This window comes from Pogona vitticeps, chromosome 8 (genome assembly GCF_051106095.1).
Source record: "Pogona vitticeps strain Pit_001003342236 chromosome 8, PviZW2.1, whole genome shotgun sequence".
NCBI lineage: Eukaryota > Metazoa > Chordata > Lepidosauria > Squamata > Agamidae > Pogona > Pogona vitticeps.
Genome location: NC_135790.1, coordinates 28,786,830 through 28,809,716, shown reverse-complemented (window position 1 = coordinate 28,809,716; position 22,887 = coordinate 28,786,830). Strand labels below are relative to the sequence as shown.

Genomic DNA, 22,887 nt, shown 5'->3' with positions numbered 1-22,887 from the left:
ACCAGTGAGATTTACATGCAGGCTTCTTGGATTCCATGGGGTTACAGTGGGACATCACTGTAACATTCTTCCTTTGAGTTCCTCAACATCCTAGTGTTGCAAGCGATGTCGATTGCGTTGCATTTGACAAGCAAGCCCACGACTCACTCATAAGAAAGGGCTCATTATCCAGTGGAAGATGTGTCCATGGTAGGACTTTCTGAGTTACAAGACAGACCACCCACCCACCCCCCAAGTGTTCTCCCCGGTGGCTCCTGCTATCACACGAAACTGTTACTTGGGTGTTTTGGCTGGGGTTGACCCATTTCCTCATGGGTTGGCATGAGCAAACTATGCATGTGTTGTCATAAACCGCGGCTGCACCTGAGACTGAATAACTGGTGGAAAGGGTCTGGAAACCAAGCTGAGATACCTGGGCTTTGTTTTAGCCTGGAGGAAAAAAGACACCAAAAGGTGGCCTCGTAGCTATCTTCAGATACCTGCAGGGTTGTCACCTGGCGCATAAACCAAGCTTGTTTTCTGATGTTCCAGAGAGAAGGAGCCAACCAACAAGCCTGTGATTGTGACTAAAAGTTACAAAGATCTTCCTTATTGTCAACGATGGCACAGGCTGCTTCACAAGGTGTTGGGCAAGGTGGCCTCATCATCTTTCAGGGATGCCTTAGCTTGACCACAGGGGGCACTCAGGGGCCCGTGGATGGCCCTAGAATTCTCTGGAAGGAAAATACAGGTGTGTGGAGGGGAAGAAAGATCTCTTTGGACAAGAAGGGAGTCTGTGTATCCGTTGCCCATGTGTAGAAAAAGAAGGCTGTGCTTTTCCACCAAACCCACCGGCTGAGCGCTGCTTCTTAGGCAGAGAGTTGGCTTGCCCTCTGTCTGAGCAACAGCCCCGGGGAAGGTGAATGCCGTTGGGGCATTTGGTTCAGACCGACCAATATCTAGTGCAAGGATCGTTGCCTAAAACAGCAGGACAGTCTGGCGTTCTAAAAGTGCAGAATCGTACCAACCAAGACTTTTGTTTACTCAAAGTAGCTGCCTCTCTCTAAAAAGCAGGGTCAGGCAATCCACTTCCTCTCGGTGCGTCTTATGTTTTAAATTTTGCTCCCCATTTTCCTTTCTGTGAGTGTGGTCTTTCCTAGTTTTCTTAGTTCTGTTCTGTATTTCCTCGCACTTTTCATACAATGTTCAGGGGTCATTTCCTGCCTTTCCTCAATCGAGCCTCCTCAAGCTTCTGTGTTAGACTGTTACCTCTTTACTTTTCTTTGCTTCATTTATTCACTTCTTTGGTAATAATTATCATGTCTCTGCCGATGATGTGCCGTTATTCTTTGATATCTCTGATCTGATTTTTGTGGGGTTTTTAAAAAATCTTTGATTTTATCTTGCTTTTCTTCCACAGCTGCCTGCTTGTTCTTTAAAGCTTAACCTTTCAAGGACAAAAAATGTCTTTTTTTTTTTTTCCCCTCCGGACTGTTGCCTTCCTTTCTGTTTCTGTTATGTTGATGAAGTAATTATTTATCTTTTCAAGCTAGAGACCTTCATTTTTGCTCTTTCCCCCCTCTTCTCAGATTTGATTGTAAGCAAAGTCTTGTTACTTTGGGGGCTTTCAAATATTGTTGAAATTAAAGCTCAGACCAAGGGGTGGGTTGGGTACTTGGGTATGGAAGGCAGGTCCAGATGGAGGGGACCCTTGTCCCCCAACTGTACGTAGCCCTCATGTATCACCAACATCTGCTCTGGAAGGCTTGGAAAATGGTTCCAAGCAGAGTTTTGTCATGGAGAGTCAGTAGAGGGACCTGGGGAGGGAAGGTAAACATTTTTCCTCTAGGCCCTGCTGGGGGTGGAAGCTCAACCCTTTCTGTATCTGCTGGTGAGGCTTTTTTCAGTCAACGCAAGTCCCCACCTGTATCCTGGCCAGATTGTCAATGAAGCCTTGCACAGCACAAAACACCCCATAAAATAAGTTGGCCGTGCTCTTATCTTGTCTTACCTTTTCCCCATTTTAACTCCCTTTTCTCCTAGGTGGTTACACAGGATCAAGGCTCCGTGCTTTTTCCTGCTTTCTTCCTTCTCCTGTTCTGTTAACTTTTCTCCACTTCTTTTTATTTCTGGTTTCTCCGCAGTTTTCTCCTGGACCTTTGTGTTCTTTTGGGGTTCTGGTGCTCATTAAACCCCATGTATCGTCCTCTGTTTTTATGTTTGGCATTAAAGTCTTTACCAGCTGATATTCACTGAATTGATTATTCTGTCTCTCTGTTTATTTTTAATTGTATTTATGTTTTCCCTGGCCAACGTTTTCCTCCTCTCTTTGGGTCTGTTTTAATCTTATTTCTAAATTAGAATGTGCCGCTAGCCAATATTTTCCACATGCCTCGGATAGGGTGTGTCTTCTTGAATACTTCGCAAATAGCATTTGTTTTGTTATCATTTTTTCTCTCTCTCTGCTTCTTAACGTGGTTTCTGGCTTTGTTCAAGAAACAGCACTGAGACCTGGATGATATTCCTTTTGAAATGGGGAAGGAAGGGGAGGTGAACTTTCATTTCTTCATGAAATTCAAACATGGATTGCAACACTAGAAGGGGGGGGGGGAGAGAACATTCATCTTGGAATATTCTGGCATGGGAAATCATGGAAGTTTCTCCATGGTCAAGGCAACACGCATTGACTCTTGAGTTTATCTCCCCAACTGTGTGGGGAGAAGGTGGCCATTTCTTGGCTCTCAAGAGGCTGAATGTTGCATTGAGTTGCATTCACGGAAAATACATCCTCTCTGTCTCTCTCTGTGTGTGTATTGTAGATAATATGTATAGCTGTCTATTTCAAATAGATGTTGCTGTTTCACCTTGCGACTCTCGCTCTCCAGATTCTGAAGAACACACTTCTTAAAGACGCCTTATTATTCTCTCTCCCAGCCTCCATCAAAGCCCTGCAGGTGTTTCATTTTCCTTTTTTTTTTTTTTTTCCAATTTTTTCATTTCTTTTCAAAGAAATCCACGTTAGGCTACACAGATTTACCTACTGCCCGGAAGTATGAACGTGTCTTTTCTCTCTTCATGCGGGACTGGCTGAAGGCTCGTGGGTGTCAAGTCCCAGTGGCACCATGTTGCTCACCGGCAGCCCAACGTAAGGATCCTTCCTCCAGAGCAGATCCTGCTCTCTCGGGCTGGTTGGATCTGTTCCAGCTCACGCTGCCTTCTGAGATGACCAAAACAATTTTTTTTAAAAAAAATATAAACTTTCTGAAAGTGTTCTGTAAATGCCCCACAAATCTAATATAAAAAAAATACTGTACCTTTCAACTGCTGCACATGCAGGGTAGCAAACTTAATTACAAAGTATTTCATCTTGACAGTGTATTAATCAACGTGTGTGGATTTCTCACCTCGTTTATCTGCCAGGGCGGGAACCAGTGCCGACAACAACAATAATTGTTTGCTATGATTTATTGTTTACCATTGTTACTGTTGTGCTTATTATCAGCGGCATTTACCGTAAATTCGAGGCCGGGGAGTGGAAGAAAGCAGGTACGCTCTGCGATCCGAAAGGGTTTGGTTTCGCCCTGCCTGTTGCTCTCCCTGCGCCCGGGAGGAAGGCAGTGGGCTTTTTCAGCGGCGGCCGTCCGCTTTTGTTCCTACCGGGTCTTTGGGAAGGATTTCCGGCTACCCTGCCTGGGCATAAAAGCGCTTTTAATTCCTCGGCGTGTTTGTGTTCGGGGATTTGCGAGGTTCATCCGCGCTGACGGGAGCCTCCGCTTTGTTCCAACAAAAGGCAGCGATCTGCCGCTCCTTCCCGTAAGCCTTTCCGGCACTAATGCTCCCATCAGAGCCCGACGTATTAATATGCCATGGCACTGAGTATTGTCAGCCCATAAAATATGATACATGATAAAACGTATCAATTCTGAACACCACAAATCTGCCGTTTCACCTCAGCATGAAGGCAAATGAGTTTCCTTTAGCTCGAGTGAGTTCAGAGATAAACTTCAATTTAAGGAAATTTCATTTTGCAAGAACCAGTGGGGGCTGCCGCAAGCCCTTGGCGCCGCGCGTTCCCTTATCAGCATGTTGGGCTTTGGAGGTTATTAGTCAACTTAATTTGGGGGGGGGGGGCAAATGGCAGGATAATTTGCTGATTAGAAGGGTGCAACAGAGAGGGGCAGGCGGGTGGAGTGGCGTCGGAAAGAGGGTTTCGTTTCAGGGTGTGCTTTGGGGAAGAAAAAAAGGATGCGTGGGGAATTTGGTCATGTTGCTACTGCGTGCTGTTCTTAACCCTTCTCTTTCTTTCCCTCCTTCCGTTGTTTGTGTTCCATGTTTGATGCACAGATAAACCCGAAGTCCAAGTTCTCCAGAATTCCCCGGGGCAGCCGCTCACGAGAGAAGGGGACCTCTTAGATCTTCTGTGCCAAGTGAAGGGGAAACCAGAGTAAGTTGCAAGCTCCAGCAATGCAATCAAAGGTCTCTAGAGTGAGGGCTTCTCAACTCCCGAATGGGTCTTGTTTGTGCTCCTTTGGGGCATCTTGTTTCCTCACGCAGCTCTCGGCCACTCTCCACCCCAGCCCAGGTCTCCTTGGGGGTCTTACGATGCCCCATACAGGAAGAGCCAAACCATGGAAGCAGGCCTTTCCACCTTCTCCCCTGAATCCCTTCATTCAGTTGATGGGTCTAGACATCTCTTTGATGACTGAAGCAGGTAGCATGGCTGGAAAGGAATAATGACGCACCCAAAGGAGATTAGATTACACAGGAAACGCCATGAAATTCTCTCTCTTAAAAAATGCTCCCGGTGAGATTCCAGGCCATGTTGCCCCTCTCCCCTGCTCATATTAAATAAAGGAGGCACTTCCTTTTACTGCCCACCACCATTATCACCACCATTCCAAAACTCCTAAACTAGGAATGCCAAACAGCTACCCGTTGAGTTGAGTTCTAATTCCCCATGATGCAGTGGTTGGACCCTTGCATGTGTCCCAGTTCTTTGAGAACCTGGAAGCACAAGATTTTTACAAGCCATGACCTTTTTGACACAACACACTTGCAAAAGCAACAGGATGGGAGGACCCACAACTCTGTTGAACGCTGCCTGTCTCGTTCCCCAAAGCGCACAACCCACCTGATCCTAGCCTAGTTTTTTTCTGTTTGCCCTTCTTTACCGCCCAGTGTTTTCCTTCTTTTCTCCTGTGCCTGACTTCCCTCAATCTCTCTTAATGAATTTGCCCTCCCGTCGACGGTGCTGATCAATACACTCCCGTTTTGACCTTTTCAGTTACAGAAGGTTTTCTTCTCCGCTTTCCGCCATTCCCACCCTCCCCATGCCAACTACCTTTTTCTCCACCATCTCGTCCTGCGCATTCAGGTCTGAGAGTCTAGCTCTAATTCATGCACAAAGGCGACTCGTTCCCCCTACACTCCATGGGGACTCCCTTCCCAGGAAACAAGCTTGGTGCTGAACTCCTGATGACTTTTCCTGAGGAGCTGGGTTTTTCTTTTATTTCTTTTTATGTCTTGTGGCTGTTCTTTTTTTCATTCTTACCCCTTGCCACTTGCTTTCTTCCTGTGCACAGCCTGTTCTCCACCTTCTGGTGCAAACAGGCTTCGTGGAACTTGCTTTGGTCCAATGTTTTAGCGCCGGGCCTTTGTTTCTGTTGCAGGGAGGTAGGGTGCTGCTTTATAACAATGGCTTGGCCGGTGGGAAGGGTTCGTAACGCGTCCACTTCTCTCTCTTCTCTTTTCCTTAGGCCCGTAGACGTGACGTGGCTAAGAGTGGATGACGAGATGCCTCAGCACGTCATCGTGTCAGGTTCAAACCTCCACATTGACAGCCTCAACAAAAGCGATAACGGCACGTACCGCTGCGAGGCGTCAAACGAAGTGGGGACGTCATTTTCTGATTACACACTTTATGTATACGGTACGTGAGACCAGCACAGCCTCCTCACAGGTGTCTTGATAGAGAATTTCTCTCAAAACCTTTTTCAATCCCTTCTTGAGGAGGGGTTGTGGGTTTCAGGAGAGAGGCAGAGTAAACAAGCAGGCGGTTCAGGACAGGAATCCGTGATAAGGCCCAAGCGTGATATTCGGACAATAGAAACAACAATATGACGTGAGAACGCATGACCTTTTTCTTCTTCTTCTTTTATCCATTCCTCTCCTGGTTCAAAGTCTGTTGTCATCGTATGCTAGGAAGGTGTCTACTGCCAGCACAGTCCTTGTGGGCTTCCCTGGGAGGCAAAAGAGGTGGTCCGAGGGGCCAGATGCGCTGGTCAGAGATGCGGGCATAAGCCTCCTGGAGGCCTTTAGTGTCCTTTCACAGTCCAGGGCAGCCTTTATCTCATTTCCTTTACAAGTCAGCCTAATTCTCTACAAATGCATTTGAACAGACAGTGTCAGGTTTTGTGGTGTGAGTGTGTGTATATCTTTTGAACTAGTTCCTCTTTTGCAAATTAAATCATAGAATAAATAAGCTGGATGGGGCCTGTAAGGCCATTGAATCCAACCCCCTGCTCAGTGCAGGAAACCACGTTGAAGCAGATCTGACAGAGGGCTGCCTCATTTTCTCTTGAATGCCGCCACAGCGTTGTAGCGCTCACCACCTTCTGAGGTCATGGGTCCCATTGTCGTACCGCTCCAACTGTTAAGATGTTTTTCCTGATATTCAGCCAAATTGTGTAAAGGGGTTTACAGGTAATGCAGCCCCAAACATAATCTGCAACAATCCCACTTCTCTAAGTCTCTCTAAACATTTGACCCATCGTTTTCCTGAAAGAGCTCTTACTCACCTGTTTTATTTCTGTTTTTCTGAGGATGCTTTTTTAAAAAAACTGACTCCTTCCAGTGTTGTGGCAGAAAGAGCTATAAAGCTCAGCCTTTTAGAAGAAAAATGAAATGGTATTTTTCCAGAACGGCCTTACAAATGCTTTCAACCTTGGGAAGACTCTGGTGCACTCTGTATGACGCGAAAGCATTGCCAAGCTGTCGAGGATGGAGAGTGGACGGATTAATCCAGACCTCAGATGTGGGCGGCCGTGTTTCCAGAGTGCTGTTTTTGTGAATCCCCCCTCTCTTTTTTGGGGGGAGTCTCTTTAGAACAGCTGCAGGGAGAGGAAGGACTTTTGTTTACCACACAGGGCCATAAAGCTTCAGGGTGCCGAGGAGGTGCCTGGCTCCATTCCTCATTTTCCCAGGCTGATCCCCTGGCTTTTTTCATGGATCACCTGGGCCCCCAGCAGAAACTTAGCGTTCCACCACAGAGGGAGGTTGATGCCACTGTCTGATCTGGATTTCTGGACCAGTGCGGTGTCCCATGTGGTGGCTCTGTGGCAGTCGGGCGCGGTCTGGCTTGGCAGTCACTGGGCTCCGTGTTTGGGTCCAGGTGCATATTCAGGATAGGGCAGGAGAATGCTTCCGCTGGACGCAGTGCATGTCCTGCAGCTCTTTCAACCTCCGCCAGAAGATAAGGTTTCTCAGAGTCCCTGCTTACCTATGTAAGACCACTAACATCATGGCTTTTCTCTACCTCTATGTCTGTCTGTTTGTGCTTTTTCATGTACTGGGTTAAAGCTGTGAGCATGTAGGTTGAACATTCACAGTTCACTCTGATCAGTGAGCCAGGTTTAAAGGAAATGCGTAGAGAGAGAGAGAGAGAGAGAGAAATAGCAGTCGGCCCTAGATGTACATCGTCTGGCATCTCAGTAAAGAATGTCAGCTTCTGAGACCTTCTTCTGTCTTCTTCCTATGGAAGGGATGTGGCCCTTTTGTCTGAAATCACTCCCATGTGGTTAGGCTTTCTTGGATGTGTCCATGGGATGCTTACACATTGGACTGCCCAAATTAAACAGTGACCACCGAGGCCACCCCCTGAATATGGTACAAGACCAGCATAACCTGGTAGCTCAGAACGGGTCAAGCTGGAAGGTGTAGGAGACCAAAGGACATCCAGGATTGTGCTTTTCCCAAGATTCACTTTACTTTTAGGGAGAACAATTAGAGAATTGATGTCCCTGAACCTACTATTCTTTTCTGTTGAGGTTGAAGACGGGGCTGCCATGAAAAATGCCATGATCGAAGCCTCTTTGCTTCCAGGCAGAAAGGAGAGATTTATACGTAACCAATGAATGGAATAGAACCCATGCTTGACTTTCCTGAGGGGTGGGTCCTCATCTCCCACCTACTACCCACTTCACAGGAACGTGAAGTGAGTTGGTCTGATAGATTCTATGTTCGGTCCGAATGCCAGAGTTTCAGCGCAAAACCACAACATATTTCTGCTTCTACCCGTTTTCAGCGGGAAACCCTCAGGGGAGAGAATCGATCAACAGTGGCTGACAGGCGCTGGCAGGTCTCGGAAGTTCAGATGATTGGCATCCCTGGTTGTTTAAAAAAGAACAAAACAGAGCCAAATGAAAACAAACCAAGCTGGAAAGTTGGACATGTAGATGGTTTGCAAGACAGCATCGTGACCCCCAACCTAAGGCCCGTTGGTCACAGATCTTGTGTCTGAATGTTGCCCAGTGGGTTGTTAGCTGTTGCTGCCCATGCTTCGTTTTATTTCATTTCCCCTCCCCTTTGTGGATCAATTAGAGGTCTGTTGATCTGAAGATGTCCCAGCTTGGCCACGTTCATCCCTTTTACCGCATTGACATTCAGTTCCCATCTGATGCAGTTGAATGAATTAAGAGTGGGCTGTCAGGATATCTGGAAATGTGGGGGGGGGGGTTTGGTGTCATTTGGGGTGTCTTACTCTCTTGGAAGCCAGAATTTATGGTTGGTATCATCCAAGATGGGGGTGCTCCATTCCAGATGGTAGGGATCGCAGGAGGTTTCCCGGGCTCCCTGGAGGTATTTTAGTTGAAGGCTCCCTAACTGGAGGCTAGACGTGAGACAAGATCTGAGGGAGCAAGGCAGTTCCAGGGTTTGGATAAGAGCCCTTTTTGACTTCAAAGCAACAGAACCCAGGAGAGAATCTAGAAGGTGGATCTTTGTGTAATACAGGACAGTGTTTTTATGGGTGCGGGTGGTTCTGTCCCCTCGCCCCGAAGTGCCCTCTTCCGCCTTGTGTAGCTAAGACTGACTTTTCCACCAGTTAAGCAGATGATGAATCCAGTGCTCTGAGGTGTCCCCTTACGAAGCCTCTGGGTCTCAGCCGCAGCCCCGTCACCAAAGGCCCCCAGTAACAGGAAGGCATTTTGGCCGACCGTCGGTTGCTCGGCCGTGCCCGAGCAATGTCTCCAGTCTCTCAGTGAAGTTGCGCCCAATGCAATGAAAGTGAAGCACGTAAATTAAAGTTTGGAGGTATTAATTAGAAAATCCGAGAGCTCACTCAGAGATGAAAGAAGAGCAGATGTGTCCGTGAAGGGATGTTTGACGTGCTGGAGATAAATTTTGAAATCAAAAGCCTCCGAACCGTTTCATGCTCCGTTATTGCAGACTCATTCTTGAGTTCAAAGTCATCTGATCTACTTTACACATTCGGTTTCATCATCTGTGCACTGATCTGCATGCGGGGGGGGGGGGGAGAGCCCCGTTCTCCCTCCCTGTATCTTTTCTCCCCTAGTAACTTTTTATGAACTCACAATATTTTATACATATTTGATGTTCCTGGAGATTGTTTGCTGATGGCTTTGGCGGGTCAACCTTCTATATATATATAATGAAATCCTCTTCATCTTTATCTGTTTGGGGGCCATTGGGAGACGTGATCTATAAAACGGGAAAAATGTCTGAGCCCCAGCAGAGCATTAATATTTATAAGTCACAAAGACATTGACTTTATTTTAAAAAAGAATCTCACTAAAATCTTCCATGCATCCAACTTGATATTTAGTTGTGACATTCTCGTTCCCTTTTGTATTTATTACTGACTTAGAAGTCGTTTTATGTCCTGCTGGGATGTATTGATGGAGGAGAGAATAATGAAGTTAACTGCTCCGGAGCAAAGCGCAGGGACGGAGGGAGGGAGGGGGAGACCAGAGAGAGGCCCTCGTCTGCGTGGATACTTAGTCTGTTAAGCCCGGCGGGGAGCCTCTCCTGCCCCCTCCCAGCCCCTCATTTTTCAAATGCTGTGGGTTGTTTTATTTTTTTTAATTCCACAAGAAAAACAAAACCTTATTGTTGTTCTTCTGTGTTGCAAACTGTTCTCGGTGCCATAGAAAAAATGCAACTTGTTGGTTTGATGTGGGTTTTCTTTTCTTTTTTCCCCCGTTTCCCCCCCCCACAGGCTTTCTCCCCCACCCCCATGTCATCTCATGCTCTTCCATCTAATTCTGTCTTCCCCATGTCCTTATGCTTGTGGTGCAGACGCTTCCCCGTCACACTAAATCCACCAATGCATCACTGTCTGGTCATGTGGGGGATTTCAGCCCCACATGGTAGCATCTCTTCCTCGTCCTCTTCTGCCTCCACCAAAATTTAAGACTCATCTTTATATGTCCAAGCACGAATGTATAACTATCATCCTTTGTTTTGCTTCTTTGTTAATTTATTGACCAATTTTGTGTTGTGCTCATTGCTTTTAATTTGCTTTTTTTTCCCTGTTTCTGTTTTCTTTTTATTTTTATCTAGATCCCCCCACAACTCTCCCTCCACCCACAACAACCACCACCACTATCATCCTTTCTGCCACCACTGCCACAGGTACGGTACTTTCATGAACCGGGGGACGGGGGTTGGAGGGAAAGACCTAAATGTGTGGGTTGCCTTTTGAGGGGGATCAGAAGGGTGGGATGATGGGGTAGGAGCCCAAGGAGAAGAGACGACCTGCCGCCACCGGTAACCCCCCAACCCCACCCCAGCCCCCAAAACCTGTTTCATTGATTCTTGCTTCAGTATCCCAGTTTTGTTTTGCCAACATGATGTGACTAGCAAAGGTCAAGGGGGGGGCGGTACGGAAAGGTGGAGCCGGCCGCATAATGCTCTTCCTCTGTCGGAGAAATCTAAGATGCATTGAATCTGCCCGGTCGAGAAAGACAGAAATGCAGCTTTGGTCCAAGTTGCTATTCTCTAAACTGTGAAGTACGGCGTCTCCTCTTGAACTTCCAACAGGCGTCTGCCTTCATCCCGGGGAATTACGTTCATTTTCAGCTATCCTGATGTGCTTCTGTGCCCCGCGCTGCTGAATCCCAAGATGGATTTTGCCCCGATGCTTCCTAAGTGAATTGCCTGTGAATTTTGATCCCCGTTCCCACCTCCCCAGACCTGCCTGAGCCAAAGTAGTTGCTTCACCAGCCATGCCCCTTGGCCCCTGCCCACCAGTTCATCTCCCCCCCCCCACTGCTGCTTAACTAGATGTGGGGTCCCCTAAGCCATCTTTCATCATCACAGCCATTTTCTGGATGCTTTCAGTATCGCTTTTACTCTCCCCTGCTCACCCTTCTTCCTTTTTTGTTTTTGATAAGACGTGTGGAATGGCACCCGGGAGCAGAAGGGAAGGGACCGTCGGTGCTTCTGTGATGGTTTTTCCTCCACTAGCTTAGCACAGCGGTCGTCGTCGTTCGCCTCCGGGACGGTCTCTGCGCCTTGGTTTCCTTTTGTGTTCCAGTCCTAGGCGACACCACGAGCTTTTTCTCTGCTGCTTGGGATTCGTGGCCTGGACCAGTAACAATACCTGTTCCTTCTAGGGTGCCTTCGGCCTCACCCTCTCGTTCTGCTGCCTCGTTTCATTTCTCTCGTCTTGCCCGGCTGCCCGTTTTTCTCCTTCCAGGGCCTAAGGAAATCAGGACATGTTTAGAGGACCGAACCTTCTCAGGGAGCCTGTGTGGTTGGCTTTGATGGTAGGACTATGGGATGGCCGTGCCATCCAAGGAGTGGACGTCGGTTCCGCGGGTCTCCGCTGCTGGGTGGCGGTGGTCTCCGGGGTGACGTGGAGGCAGATTTGTGTCTTCGGACTCACATCTCCCCGCGGCTGGGGGAAGTCGGAGTCCTCAAATGCAGATCTGCTGACCAGTTCATCCTCTACCTGTGCCTTATCAACCCCAGCAAGGACCAGCGGAAAGGCTCCGGAGGAGCGGAGACGAGAGAGTCCCTTGAGAGAGAGCCTCGAGGAGGCCTCGCTCTGCAGGATCAGTGTTGTTTTTGTTGCTTCCCCCCCCCCTCGACCAAAGAAGAAACGAGAATTCGAACAACCCTACCGAGGTTTGCTCTCACTTGCTCTCTCGACAGGGAAGCGGGCTTCGACCTGCGATGCTGGGCAGAGGGACTAATCTTTTTTCCTGCCGGTCGTTCCTCAAAGCTCGGTTTTCGTATGGTTGCTCGGTGGGACCTCAGAGCTCGGCAGCCACTCTGGGGTTTGCCCCAAGAGGCCCCCGTCCGCGTGGCTGGGTAACTGGTGTCGTCGTCTGTGTCCCCCCCTCCCCCCAGGTAGGGGCAGCTCTCGCGTCCAGACGATGTCCCTGCGCTTGGGTCATTCTCCTTTTTCCAAAAGCCAGACGAAGCCAAGTCAGGTGGAGTTGACCAGCAAAGTGAGACAGCTCTTGAATCCCCGAGGGAGATGTTTTAAGAATAATAATCTCAGCTGGGTGAAAAGGAAAGAGGCATTCTTTTTACTCTTTACAGGGAAACAGGATAGTGAAACCCTGAGTGGTTTTATTGGGGGGGGGTGACCATAAACCATCTCTCTCTCTCTCTCTCTCTTTCCCAGGAGATCACGAAAACATCATATGGACTAATCACTGATGATGATTTCTTGTCTGACATTTTGTTTAGATTCTGGGTCTCCAGTTGCCGTTTTGCCCAGCTGAAGTTGGGGGGGTTACCAAAGGGGCTTTCCCCCTCCCACATTGCAACCCCCCCACACCGCAGCCCCCCCCCAAACACCTTCCCCACAGCCCCCAAAGACTGACTCATCTCTCATCTCTTCACCCCTCAGTTGCTTCTGCCTTCTGGAGATAATCAGGCAGCCTCTCAACCCCTGCTCCATGCTGATTCTGCAGGTTTTAATTTCACTTGGCTTCCCTCCGGGTGCTTCTAACTCATTTTGTTTGTGTGTGTTTTGAAGAAAGAACTTTCCTACTTTAAAAAACAAAAAATGAAACAGTCTAATTCCCCCAGAGTTGATCGCTATGGCTGGATTTTTTTTTCCAGGAAACGTTGCTGGCAAATTGTAATCTTCCTTGCAGCAGGTCCTGTGTGTTCACCTTTCTTTCACATCACGTGTGTGTGTGTGTGTGTGTGTGTGTGTGTGTGTGTGTGTGTGTGTGTGTGTGTGTGTGTGTGTGTGTGTGTGTGTGTGTGTGTGTGTGTGTTACCTGCAGCCTGTGTCAGCAGGCCATCAAGCATCTTGCACTTCCATAAGAGTCTCCCAATTGATTCAAAGTCTTCTGTTCCTTCACAGAACCCACCACCTCCTTCCAACAGGAGCACAAATGCCCCTTGGCCGTGGTGGCATTGGGTGTGTGTGTGTATCTGTGTGTGTCTGTGTGTGTGTAATTTGATAACTGTGCCTCAAAAGCACAAAACTGCACAGCCAGTAAACACAGAGAGATACAGGCATAGGTATAAACTCTCATGCATTGAACTCAACTGTTTTTAGATAAATTTGCATATAAGTCAACCAATATTTTTTTCCAGCAGGAAATGTTCTTCCTTCGCCAAACAATATATATGTGTTATCACATTTTTGGAGTAGTTTTAGAACCGAGGTTGTGCCTTTTAAAATATGATGCTTCCCTGTCTGTGTGTTTGTGTGTGTGTGTGTGTGTGTGTGTGTGTGTGTGTGTGTTTGTCATTAGTTGCCTTCTAGCTTATTATGACCCATTTTAGCTAGTTGCAGATATACTGGTTAATGGCCGTTGACTCAATGATACAAATCTCTGCCAATAATTTGCTCTCTTCAGCGTAGATATCGTTACGCTAACTAAGGGTCCTGTCAGTAAAACAGGCCCAGAAACCTCAGGTAAGTTCTCTGAGCCTTGTCTGTGTTGAATCTGTGTTTCATGATTTATCCTTGCTCTCTTTCAGCAAGAGGGGAGTCTTAAGTGTAGGTCTCTCTCCTCTGGTCATAGCTGGTCATGAAGCCTTAGATCGGTGTGGTGTAAAATGTGCTCTCGTGTAATTTCCCCCATTTTTCTTGATTGAAAGATCCATTGCTTTCGCATGGGGTGACCCATTCATCTGTCAGCACCAGCATCCTAGTCAGTATATTCCACATACGGTTTCTCTCTCTCTCTCTCTCTCTCTCTGACACCACATCTTCTTCCCTTGGTGCCTGATGCTCTTGTTCTAACAAACGGCCTGGCACCGCCGCCCAGTTAACCTGAGATTGCTCCTGGAACAACTTTGTCAAATCCCCCCTTTTTTTTAATGGATGGGATCTCGGGGAGGTGAGGTGTCTTAGCAGACCAGCGCTGTATGTATTTTTCTTATCCTAAAGGTTTGATGTCTCAACACATGTGGAATTGGACTCGCACATGCGCCCTCCCTTCAAACAGATGAAAGATTAGAGAACAGGACGCTTCCCCTTCTCCGTCGGCGGGGGGGGGCGCACGGGAGAAAGAGCAGGGCAGAAACCTACTTAAATTTCCCTTGTATATTATCTCCTGACAAATGGGCCCAGGAATAAATTTCCGTTGCCTCGCAGCCTCCTAGGGCTGCTTTAGAGACACCCATTAGCCTTAAAAGCTTCAGAAGCCAAACACCAATGATTAAATGCGAGTATAAAACTCCAGGAAAGCAGTTCCTCCCTTCCGTGCTAAAGGTTTGTGTAACCGAAAACCATTCTCCAAATGAAATTAGCATAATTACCCGACATTTTATGCAGTCGTCACAAGGAAAAAATGCTTCCCTAAAAGCCTCTGGGGGCAGGGGATCGTGCCTGCTTGGGAAGCTTGCCTGCTTCCAAGGTTACCACCTGCATTTTCGGAAGAATAGCAGCAGCAACACGAACAAGGAAGAAGAGCCCCAGTCCTACGGGTGACAGGCTAGATGGGGGAATCCTGAGTTGCAAGACGACGTTAGGCTCAGATGGAATCCCGCACTGTTTCCAAGACAGACAGGATTGTAAGGGAATAGTTTTAGGCAAGCCTGGGGGGGCAGTGGGCCACCTTGACCAGAGTCGGCACCCCCAACTGCATGTACAGCCCTCATAGCCCGCCCTTGTGGTTTAGAGGGTGGTCCCTTTCAGGGCATTCCTTACAACACCGTGGCGGACACTTCTTGTAGCTGCCGAGGCTTTCAAACATGGGAACCTCCTTACAAAGTGTTTTTTTCCCAACAGAAGTCCCTTCAGGCTTGGCCCTCGTTCATCACCTCTTCCTCCAAAGGGGTCTGGGAGCCGTTGGTCAAGCCAACCAACTGGTTTATTATTCTGCCCTTGAATTTAAGAGGGGATCTTCTCGTTGGCCTTTGGTAAAAATCCCTGGGGGAGTTTTCTCCCCACAACTTGAGGACTTACCTTGTGTGCCTTAATGGTGGATGAACTCGGATGACCTCTCTCATCTGCACTGAGGTCCCCCGTTGCTTTTCGTGGTATTCCAGCTCCGTCTCACGAACAGCCTGCCCCCCCTCCCTCGCCAACCCCTCTACCCACACACTTTTTATCTCACTTCATTAAGACGTACACAACAATGCAGCAGAGCAAGCCACATAATTTAAATTGCCTCCGGAGTTTTCTCTTGAAATAACTCCATTTGGACATCTGTTATTTCTTGTGAGGTAATTACAAGTTCTTAGCATTCGTTAAAAATAACCCCTTCTCCTCTTTGGGGGAGGGGGAGAGCGCAGTTATGTGCATGGAGTTTCATACGTCTGCTTCTCTCTTTAGCCCACCCTTGTGGGTCGATTTTTTTCCTCCTGCTTAGGTATCTAAGTAATTATTTTTGTCTGCTGCATGGGTCTTTCATCTGCCCTGGAGGTAGACCTTGTTTTTCTCCCGTTCTCCTTTCTAAGAGAACGGTAGATGGCCCTCAGCAGCTTCCCAGGGAGTCCCTGGTGTTTGCACTGACATGTTGGATCATGCCCAGCTTGGAGATGCTATTATGTCTCCCGCAGACACAACAGCGTGCAATCACAGGGAACTGCCTCAGTCCTTCAGAACCCCCTCTTTCGAGATCCTAAACTTGGATTAAGGCTACATGGGAGAGTTGCCTTTTTTTGTGAAGCATTATTCTTTCCTTAAAAAAACCCACCTTTTAGGGTGAGAGAGCACCATGTTGAAGCAGTGCAAAAGTTGTACAGTGTTTATTTAGGAACACCTTTGTGCCACTTTTTGTTTTTAAGAAAAGTCATTTTACAGTGGGAAGGATAAAAAGAACAGACCCCATTAAAAACAGTTTATTAACAAATTGGGCTGGCTGATAAAGGCAATGATCAGATATGTGGATGATCTTGTAAATCAAAGGACTATCAGCCTCTCTGTTTGATCTCCGATGACTCTCTCCTGCTTTGTGTCTCTTGAATATTTAGCCAAGAGTTTTCTTGGAGTCCGAAACCTGTTCCTGTTGCTTAGGAGAGCCTCCCCTTTGATTTGGCTCTTTGAATTATCGTGGTAGAGAAGAGGAGAGTCACGTTCGCTTTAATGAGATCTCGTTTCAGAGCACGCTTCCATCTGCCATGTCCATCCAAGTTGGCTTTGTCGTGAGTCAAGGAAACTCTCTGGGTGTTAAATGCAAGTCAACCCCCTGGTTTCTGGCTACTCTCTTCTCTCCCACCCACCCAGATTTGCAAAGCTTGAGAGGGCAAGGGATCATCAACCAGGGATGATGTCCGACCCTTGGGATCAAAGGCACGTCTCTTCCTCTCCTTCAGCAAACACCCCCCCCCCGGCAGGTGCTAAGTCCACCAGGAGCACTCGGGGAGCGAGCTTCATTTCCCACGAATTATTTATTGTCTCGTCTCGGCTTCCTGTGGAGGCTTCCTTGTGTCCCTCATAAAATGTCAATTTAATTCAGAGTTGATGTTGTGATCTCTTGACATTTTCATCCAGTGTGTGGCCATATTAAAAGAGAACAGGGGCCGGGTGGGGATATGGAGGGCCCCTATACCTGGGAAGAAATAATTAAGACGGAGCATCTGTCGCCACCCTCCGTCCAAGGGCGGTTGGACTTGCGTGTTGGCGAATCAACTCTGCTCTGTAGAAGCAATGCTCAGGAGCCCTGGAAGGAATGTTTCTGAATGAGGAAGGAAAGGAGGAGAGAGGCAAGAAAGTTAGGTATTTACCAGTTTACTGAGTGAGACAGGAGACTTTTCCCCTCGCGTTCTCGTGGTGTCTTGTTTGGACATTGTTTTATTTATTTTTCCTGGAAGTCTTTTCAGTTATACAAGAGATGTCCCATTTAAATTCCTGTAGTTGCTCCACGTCTGCCCAGTTCATTGTATCTACTTCCAACCACATTTATTTATTTACTAAGAATAGCATCCGTTGCGTGCACGGAATTGGGTTGGCTGCCACACCATCCTGTAGCAGCAGCAGCAACACGTAAGGACTGCGTGATAGAAGACGCTTGCTGACGCAGCTTCTATTCTTTACGTAGGGAAGCTGCAAAAAAAGAAAAGAAAAGAACGGGAGAATTTCTAGGTGGGATTGTGTGCCTTTGGGTGGAGACCGCTCTCCCTTTTCCATCGCACCCGTCTCAGGTGCTTTTTGCCGGCTCAGTCAGGCACAATCCGTTTTTTTGTTTTTTTTAATCGTCCGAGAGGCCCGTACGGGAGGCTGGAAGAGAAAGCCAAGTGGAATGAAGCATTAAATCTCAGCCCAATACGCAGTGCCACACTTCAGAAAATAATTTTCCATGCTACACAAAGCGACTAAATGGATCCTGGTTATTTTTGTGAAACATCTGGTCGGCAAATGAAGTGATCTCGTGGGGGTTGTACAAGGAGGCCGCTTGGCTGTTCGGCCGACTGTGCGCCTTCCGGTTGACGGCAGAGGCAGAAGCAAGGATCTGTCTGCCCGGTTCCTCTTCAGGGCAGGTCGGAGGCCTCTGCAGGAAGCCTCCCTCCTGGGTTTCTCAGACCTGCTTCTGGTGTTCTCCTTGCCCAGTTGAGCTGAAACGGGGAGGTACGCGTGGAAGGAGACGAGATTCGGGTGAAATTGGTGCAAGATGTTGGCCAGATTTCACTGTGCGCACCTGAAGATCTGACATGCAGCCACGTGCGGCTTTGGTGAGCATGGCTTGTAAGCATGGTGTCACCCCCTGGCCCGCTACGTGGTGTAGGACTAGATAATCCGACCCAAATTAGGGCAGCCTTCTGTTGTTGTTTCTCCCCCCCCCCCCTTTGTGGAAGTTCTGTGTTCAGTAGTCCGATTCTTTTTTTCTTACGTTCATGGGGCTCTGCCCTACCAACCCAGGTCAACGTGAAGTGCTCAAAGGCTTGTGGAGCGAGGGGGGGCTGCACAGTTTCTCAGAACGGCAGCACCTTTTTGTAGAGCTGCCAGATTCAGTGGTTTAACTTTGACAGGGAGCATGTGTCTGTTCCAGGGTGTTGCATGAGTGTGTGTGTGTGGTTTTGTTGTCGGCCCTTCTTCAGTTCCATTTTATGGGTCCCATTCTGTTAGAGACCGTGGATTAATTTTCTGGATTAGTTTCCAATAGCCCCACCACCACCCCTGTCTGTCACATTCAACAAACGGTTTTTGAGTTGGGAGAGGAGCCATCTGAACAGAGGCGGTTGTGCCACCAAGGCTTTTGAGGGCCACCACCTTAACCAAATACCGCCCAGCTGCCTCGGAGGCCGAGGGAGCTTGTGTGCCTGTCTGGGAGGCGGGGGGGGGGCGGTTACTTGTGCCTTATCTCCTTTCCACTATTTAGTGATACAGGCGTTGCTGGCAGGGTCACACCATCTCAGGATCGTCTTCGTGTTGCGCCAGTTGGTGGGGCAGGGGGGTGCATGGCATACCTTGGGTGTGGATGGATGGATGGATGTTCTGAGTGGAAGATGCCATTTTGTTGAAGCTTTTTTCTCCCTCAAATGCATGGATAGACCTGAAGCACTGAGGGGGGGGGGTCTGTGTGAAGGGGATGTACTTCTGAATTTCGCTCCAAGCTCCTGTGGAAAGAGGCTAAGATGGCAATCCTGTGCAGGATTGATCCCCCTGTGCATCCATATATGCGTGCCAATGGGCCAGGAATCCTAGGATGTGTCGCAATACAGTAGAGTGAAATAGATTTTGGGCAGGGGTGGGGATGGTCCTCTTATTTATGGGGCACAGGTGGACCCCAGGGTTTCCCACGTACCTGTTTTGAATTGTGCCTTAGGGTCTTTGCCAAGCAGGCTGGAATGGATGCTTAGGTGCCCTCTTTTCTGGATTTGACGGGGGGGGATTTGGGGGGCGGAGGGAACTTTTGTGCCTCTTACCTTCTGCCTTTGAAACCGAAGCTGTTCCTTCCAGGACATCACTGTAAAGTGCCTTAAGAGTATTTCCCTGTTTCCCCAAAAATAAGACCTAAACTGAAAAGAAGCCCTAGTAGGATTTTTTTTTTCAGGATGCTCATAATATAAGCCCTACCCCAAAAAATAAGCCCTAGTTAAGTGAAACCCCATTCTCTACCCTTGTGCAGCCACCAGAAGAAGAGGACAGGACTGTATTTGAATAAATGTAGATTGCTGTGCATGAAAAAAATAAAACATCCCCTGAAAATAAGCCCTAATGCAAAAATTAATATAAGACTCTGTCTTATTTTCGGGGAAACCCGGTAGAGCCCACCCCCCACGCTCATGCACCCAAAGGCCACTGCTAAACTGGGGGAGGGGGGGCGCTTTGGGAAGGAGGGGGTTCGAGGGGCCGGGTCTTGGAGACGGGGCACCTTTTAACCATTAACTGCTTTGTTTTCCTGCCGCCATCATCCCAGCCCATTTGCTAATCATAACTTTGCCATTCCAGCCGCAGCTTCCAACATGGTGTTGTTTGACTTTTGAATCTTTGTTCGCCCTTAACTGCTTGAGAACTTTGTGTTTCCGTTTTTGTTTGTCCGTTACCTGCCGATCTCTGTCCCTGGATGGGGAAAGCGAGCTGCACTGTGCTTACAACAGAACGGTGGTCTTTGACTAATCATCTTTTTCCAGCAAATGAGCAGAGGGTCCCGGTTCCAGCACAGCCCGGTTGGGAACTGAACGTTTGCATAAATTTTAACCAGGCTTACGCTGTCCGTACCCCCAGGAAACTGCCCCTTCCGAGGGGGGTGGCATGAAATTTCAAAAAAAATGATTGTACCCTCTCCTCTCCTGCCACCTCATCCCTTGCCCCCACGCGCTCACACACTCACCCTACAGCGTGAGACCCTATAGCTTTGCTCTTGCTCCTAGCTCCTCTTGGGCAGTTTTGACGCTGTAACTTCACCCCAGCTCCCGGCATGAAAGCAAAAGCTGGATGCCCTTGAACTGATTTCTAATAGGAAAGCTGTCTGTCGGAGTGGAGGATCAGAGGTGTCCTCAGTGCTGCGCTGTCTTATGAATCTTGATCAAAGTGCTTATTGTAACTGTACAGGGTTGTCGGGTTTTTCCCCCTCCCGTCAGTAATTTAAAATGTGCCAGTCTGTAAGTATTGTGTATTTTTCCCATGTGGGTTATGTACATGTATTTTATTTATCTCGCCTTCTCCCTTGCTTTGGAAAGTTAAAGGTACCTTATCCTCTGTTTGGGTGCAAAAGGGAAAGGGGGGGGGAAACCCTCTTCTTTTCAAGTGGGAAGTTTGGCCATCTCTGGATTCAGAGGACCGCATGGCAAAGGTGGAGAAACACCTCCGTGGACTTCTGTGGAAGTCCTAGGATCGTCTCCGGGCATTCATGACTGCTTTTCAGTCCATCGCATAAAGGTGTGCTTTCGTTCATTGGAACATTGCCTGTACCTGAACCAAAGAGAATTCCCCCAAATCTTCCAAACAGTTATCGCGGAATTTCCCTCCGCCCTTTTGGTGAAATGTCCTTAGAAGAACCGTCTGGCTGCCGTGGCGCTGTGCCACGACCCACGTTCCTGGCCTGTAGACCACCCGTTAGAAGGCTTGCCTCTTCTGCATGCCAAAGGTCAGGGTGAGGGCCGATCCCCAGCTACAAAGCTGGCCAGAAGCGGTCATTCCAGGGTTCAGGCTAGCAGGCGGGGTTCATGTATTTTAGGGCAGCGTACCCAAATATTTGAACTCTGCACCTCAGTGGGGGTCCTCCCTTCGTACAAATCAGGGCTACAGGTCTAAGCCTTGGGGAGCTGGAAGAGAAGAGTCTCCTGTCGAGTGGAGGTCTGTGACGTGAAAGATGGAGCCAGCTTTCGGGACCGGATGACACCGGCAGTGGGCTACTTAGGAGAGTCCAGGGCCCAGTTTTCTGCCAAAAAGAAAGGAAAACCGAAAGAAACCAGCCAGCCTTTGGAGAGGGCAGGAGTGTCGAGCAACGGGTAGTGTTGGTGTCCGATGCTACCCGCAAACCCCCTTCCCCCGTCCCGGTGGCCTATTAATAATTGAATTGTGCCTCCTGCGAGCTTCCTCCAGGAGTTCTCACCCCCCACCCCTGAGGAAGCTATTCATAGGGGGAAGGATACCTGGCAGGGAAAAAGTACACAGCTGTGCTGGAGGGGGCCTGCGTGCAACCGCGGAGGAGCGTTGGGCTCCCCTGCCCTGTATCAAGTGAACAAGACAAATTCTTCTGTCTGTGCTCCCCCCCCCCCAGAGAGCACCTATGTTGCCTTTAGGCCGCAGTGGTCCCCAGATGTTCTTGGACTACAACTCCCAGAAGCCTTCACCACCACCTCTGCTGGCCAGGATTTCTGGGAGTTCAAGTTCAAGAACATCTGGAGGCCCAAGGTTGGGGGACCACTGCTTTAGGGGAAGAGTCTCGGTGTCCCCTCCCTTCCCAAAACTGGTGGCTGCCCAGCTGGCTGCAGAAGTGCGAGAGTTTGGTTGGGTTTTTAATCCCATGCTTGTGGCCCACAACGTTAACTATTATAGCCAACGAGGCCTTGTAAGAACGGCTGCAAAAGGGCTGTGGTGTGTGGCTTGCTGCCTTCCTGGCAACCGGAAGCAGGTGGAATGCAAATAGTTTCACAGACCTCTTTGCCGAGGGACGTCTCCCGCACCTCTGCAGAAGCGGAGTGCCCCTTCCCGTTGTCGTCTTTTCTGAACCAACTCTGCATGGCTTGCAAGAGGCAGGACTTACTCTCTCAAACCCCCCCGTCCCCCCCCCCCCCGGGGAACCTGTTCTCCAGCATGGATGCCACCCAGCCGGTGTGCATCCCTTCTTGCCTTTTCCTGCCCCTGACGTTCCCCCTGGAACGGCGTGGATGCCGTGCGCTGCCTTGACATCCACAGGTGCCCTGCGCATGAGGAAGGGGAGCCTGGCTGCCGGGCGGTGCTTTGATTCCTCTGCGACTCGAGAAGCGTTGGAGGAGGTTGTGTTTGGTAAAGGCAATGTTTGGATGGACCAAAGCCTCTTCCGGGGGGGGGGCTGCCTTTGTTCCCCCCCCAAGTCTCTCCCCCCCCGTGGCCCCCTTGGGAGCTCTCCTCCCGCGATGTGGGCGACTCTGGTGTTTCTCCCCACTTTGCATGCCTCCCTAACTCTTGACCACCAGAAAAGTATCACTGTTGGCAAACCTCCAGAACCAAAGCAAACGGGGGGCCCCGCTCCTCTGCCGCCCCCCAACCACCCACCCAGCCCGAGCGCCCCCCCCCCAGGCTCACAGCTTTCAAGCTTTAAGGCATGTCTCTTTAAAACAGTGCAACTCACTTCAAATGCTTTTTGCCTTTCATTTTATTATTGCTTGTCACGCAATGTTCTTTGAAAGCTTGCTCATATATTATCTGTTCCATTTTTTTTCCATCTCCCTTTTTTTGCATGCTGTTCCTCCTGTTTCTTCCTTTCCTCCAAAACCTCTGTGTAGACACAACGGCAACGACAGAACTGGCGGTTCACGGTTGGTATTGCATTCCTGTTTATCTTTTCTCTCCGCTGCCACTGAGTGGCTGAGTGGCAAAGG

At 48.8% G+C, this 22,887-nt stretch overlaps 1 protein-coding gene across 6 annotated transcripts in view; it reads left to right on the top strand.

Annotated features, from left to right (window-relative positions):
- Nucleotides 1–22,887, top strand: part of CADM1 (cell adhesion molecule 1) — a 239,261-nt gene that overhangs the window by 191,966 nt on the left and 24,408 nt on the right. For 2 of the 6 annotated variants that reach the window (XM_072979364.2, XM_072979363.2), the window contains exons 6-9: nt 4,324–4,423; nt 5,736–5,908; nt 10,558–10,629; nt 22,792–22,824. In XM_072979364.2, the coding sequence (XP_072835465.2) occupies nt 4,324–4,423; nt 5,736–5,908; nt 10,558–10,629; nt 22,792–22,824 (378 nt within the window). The remainder of the gene's footprint in view (nt 1–4,323; nt 4,424–5,735; nt 5,909–10,557; nt 10,630–22,791; nt 22,825–22,887) is intronic. The other 4 variants (XM_072979365.2, XM_078379612.1, XM_072979366.2 and 1 more) reach the window with 3 other exon arrangements.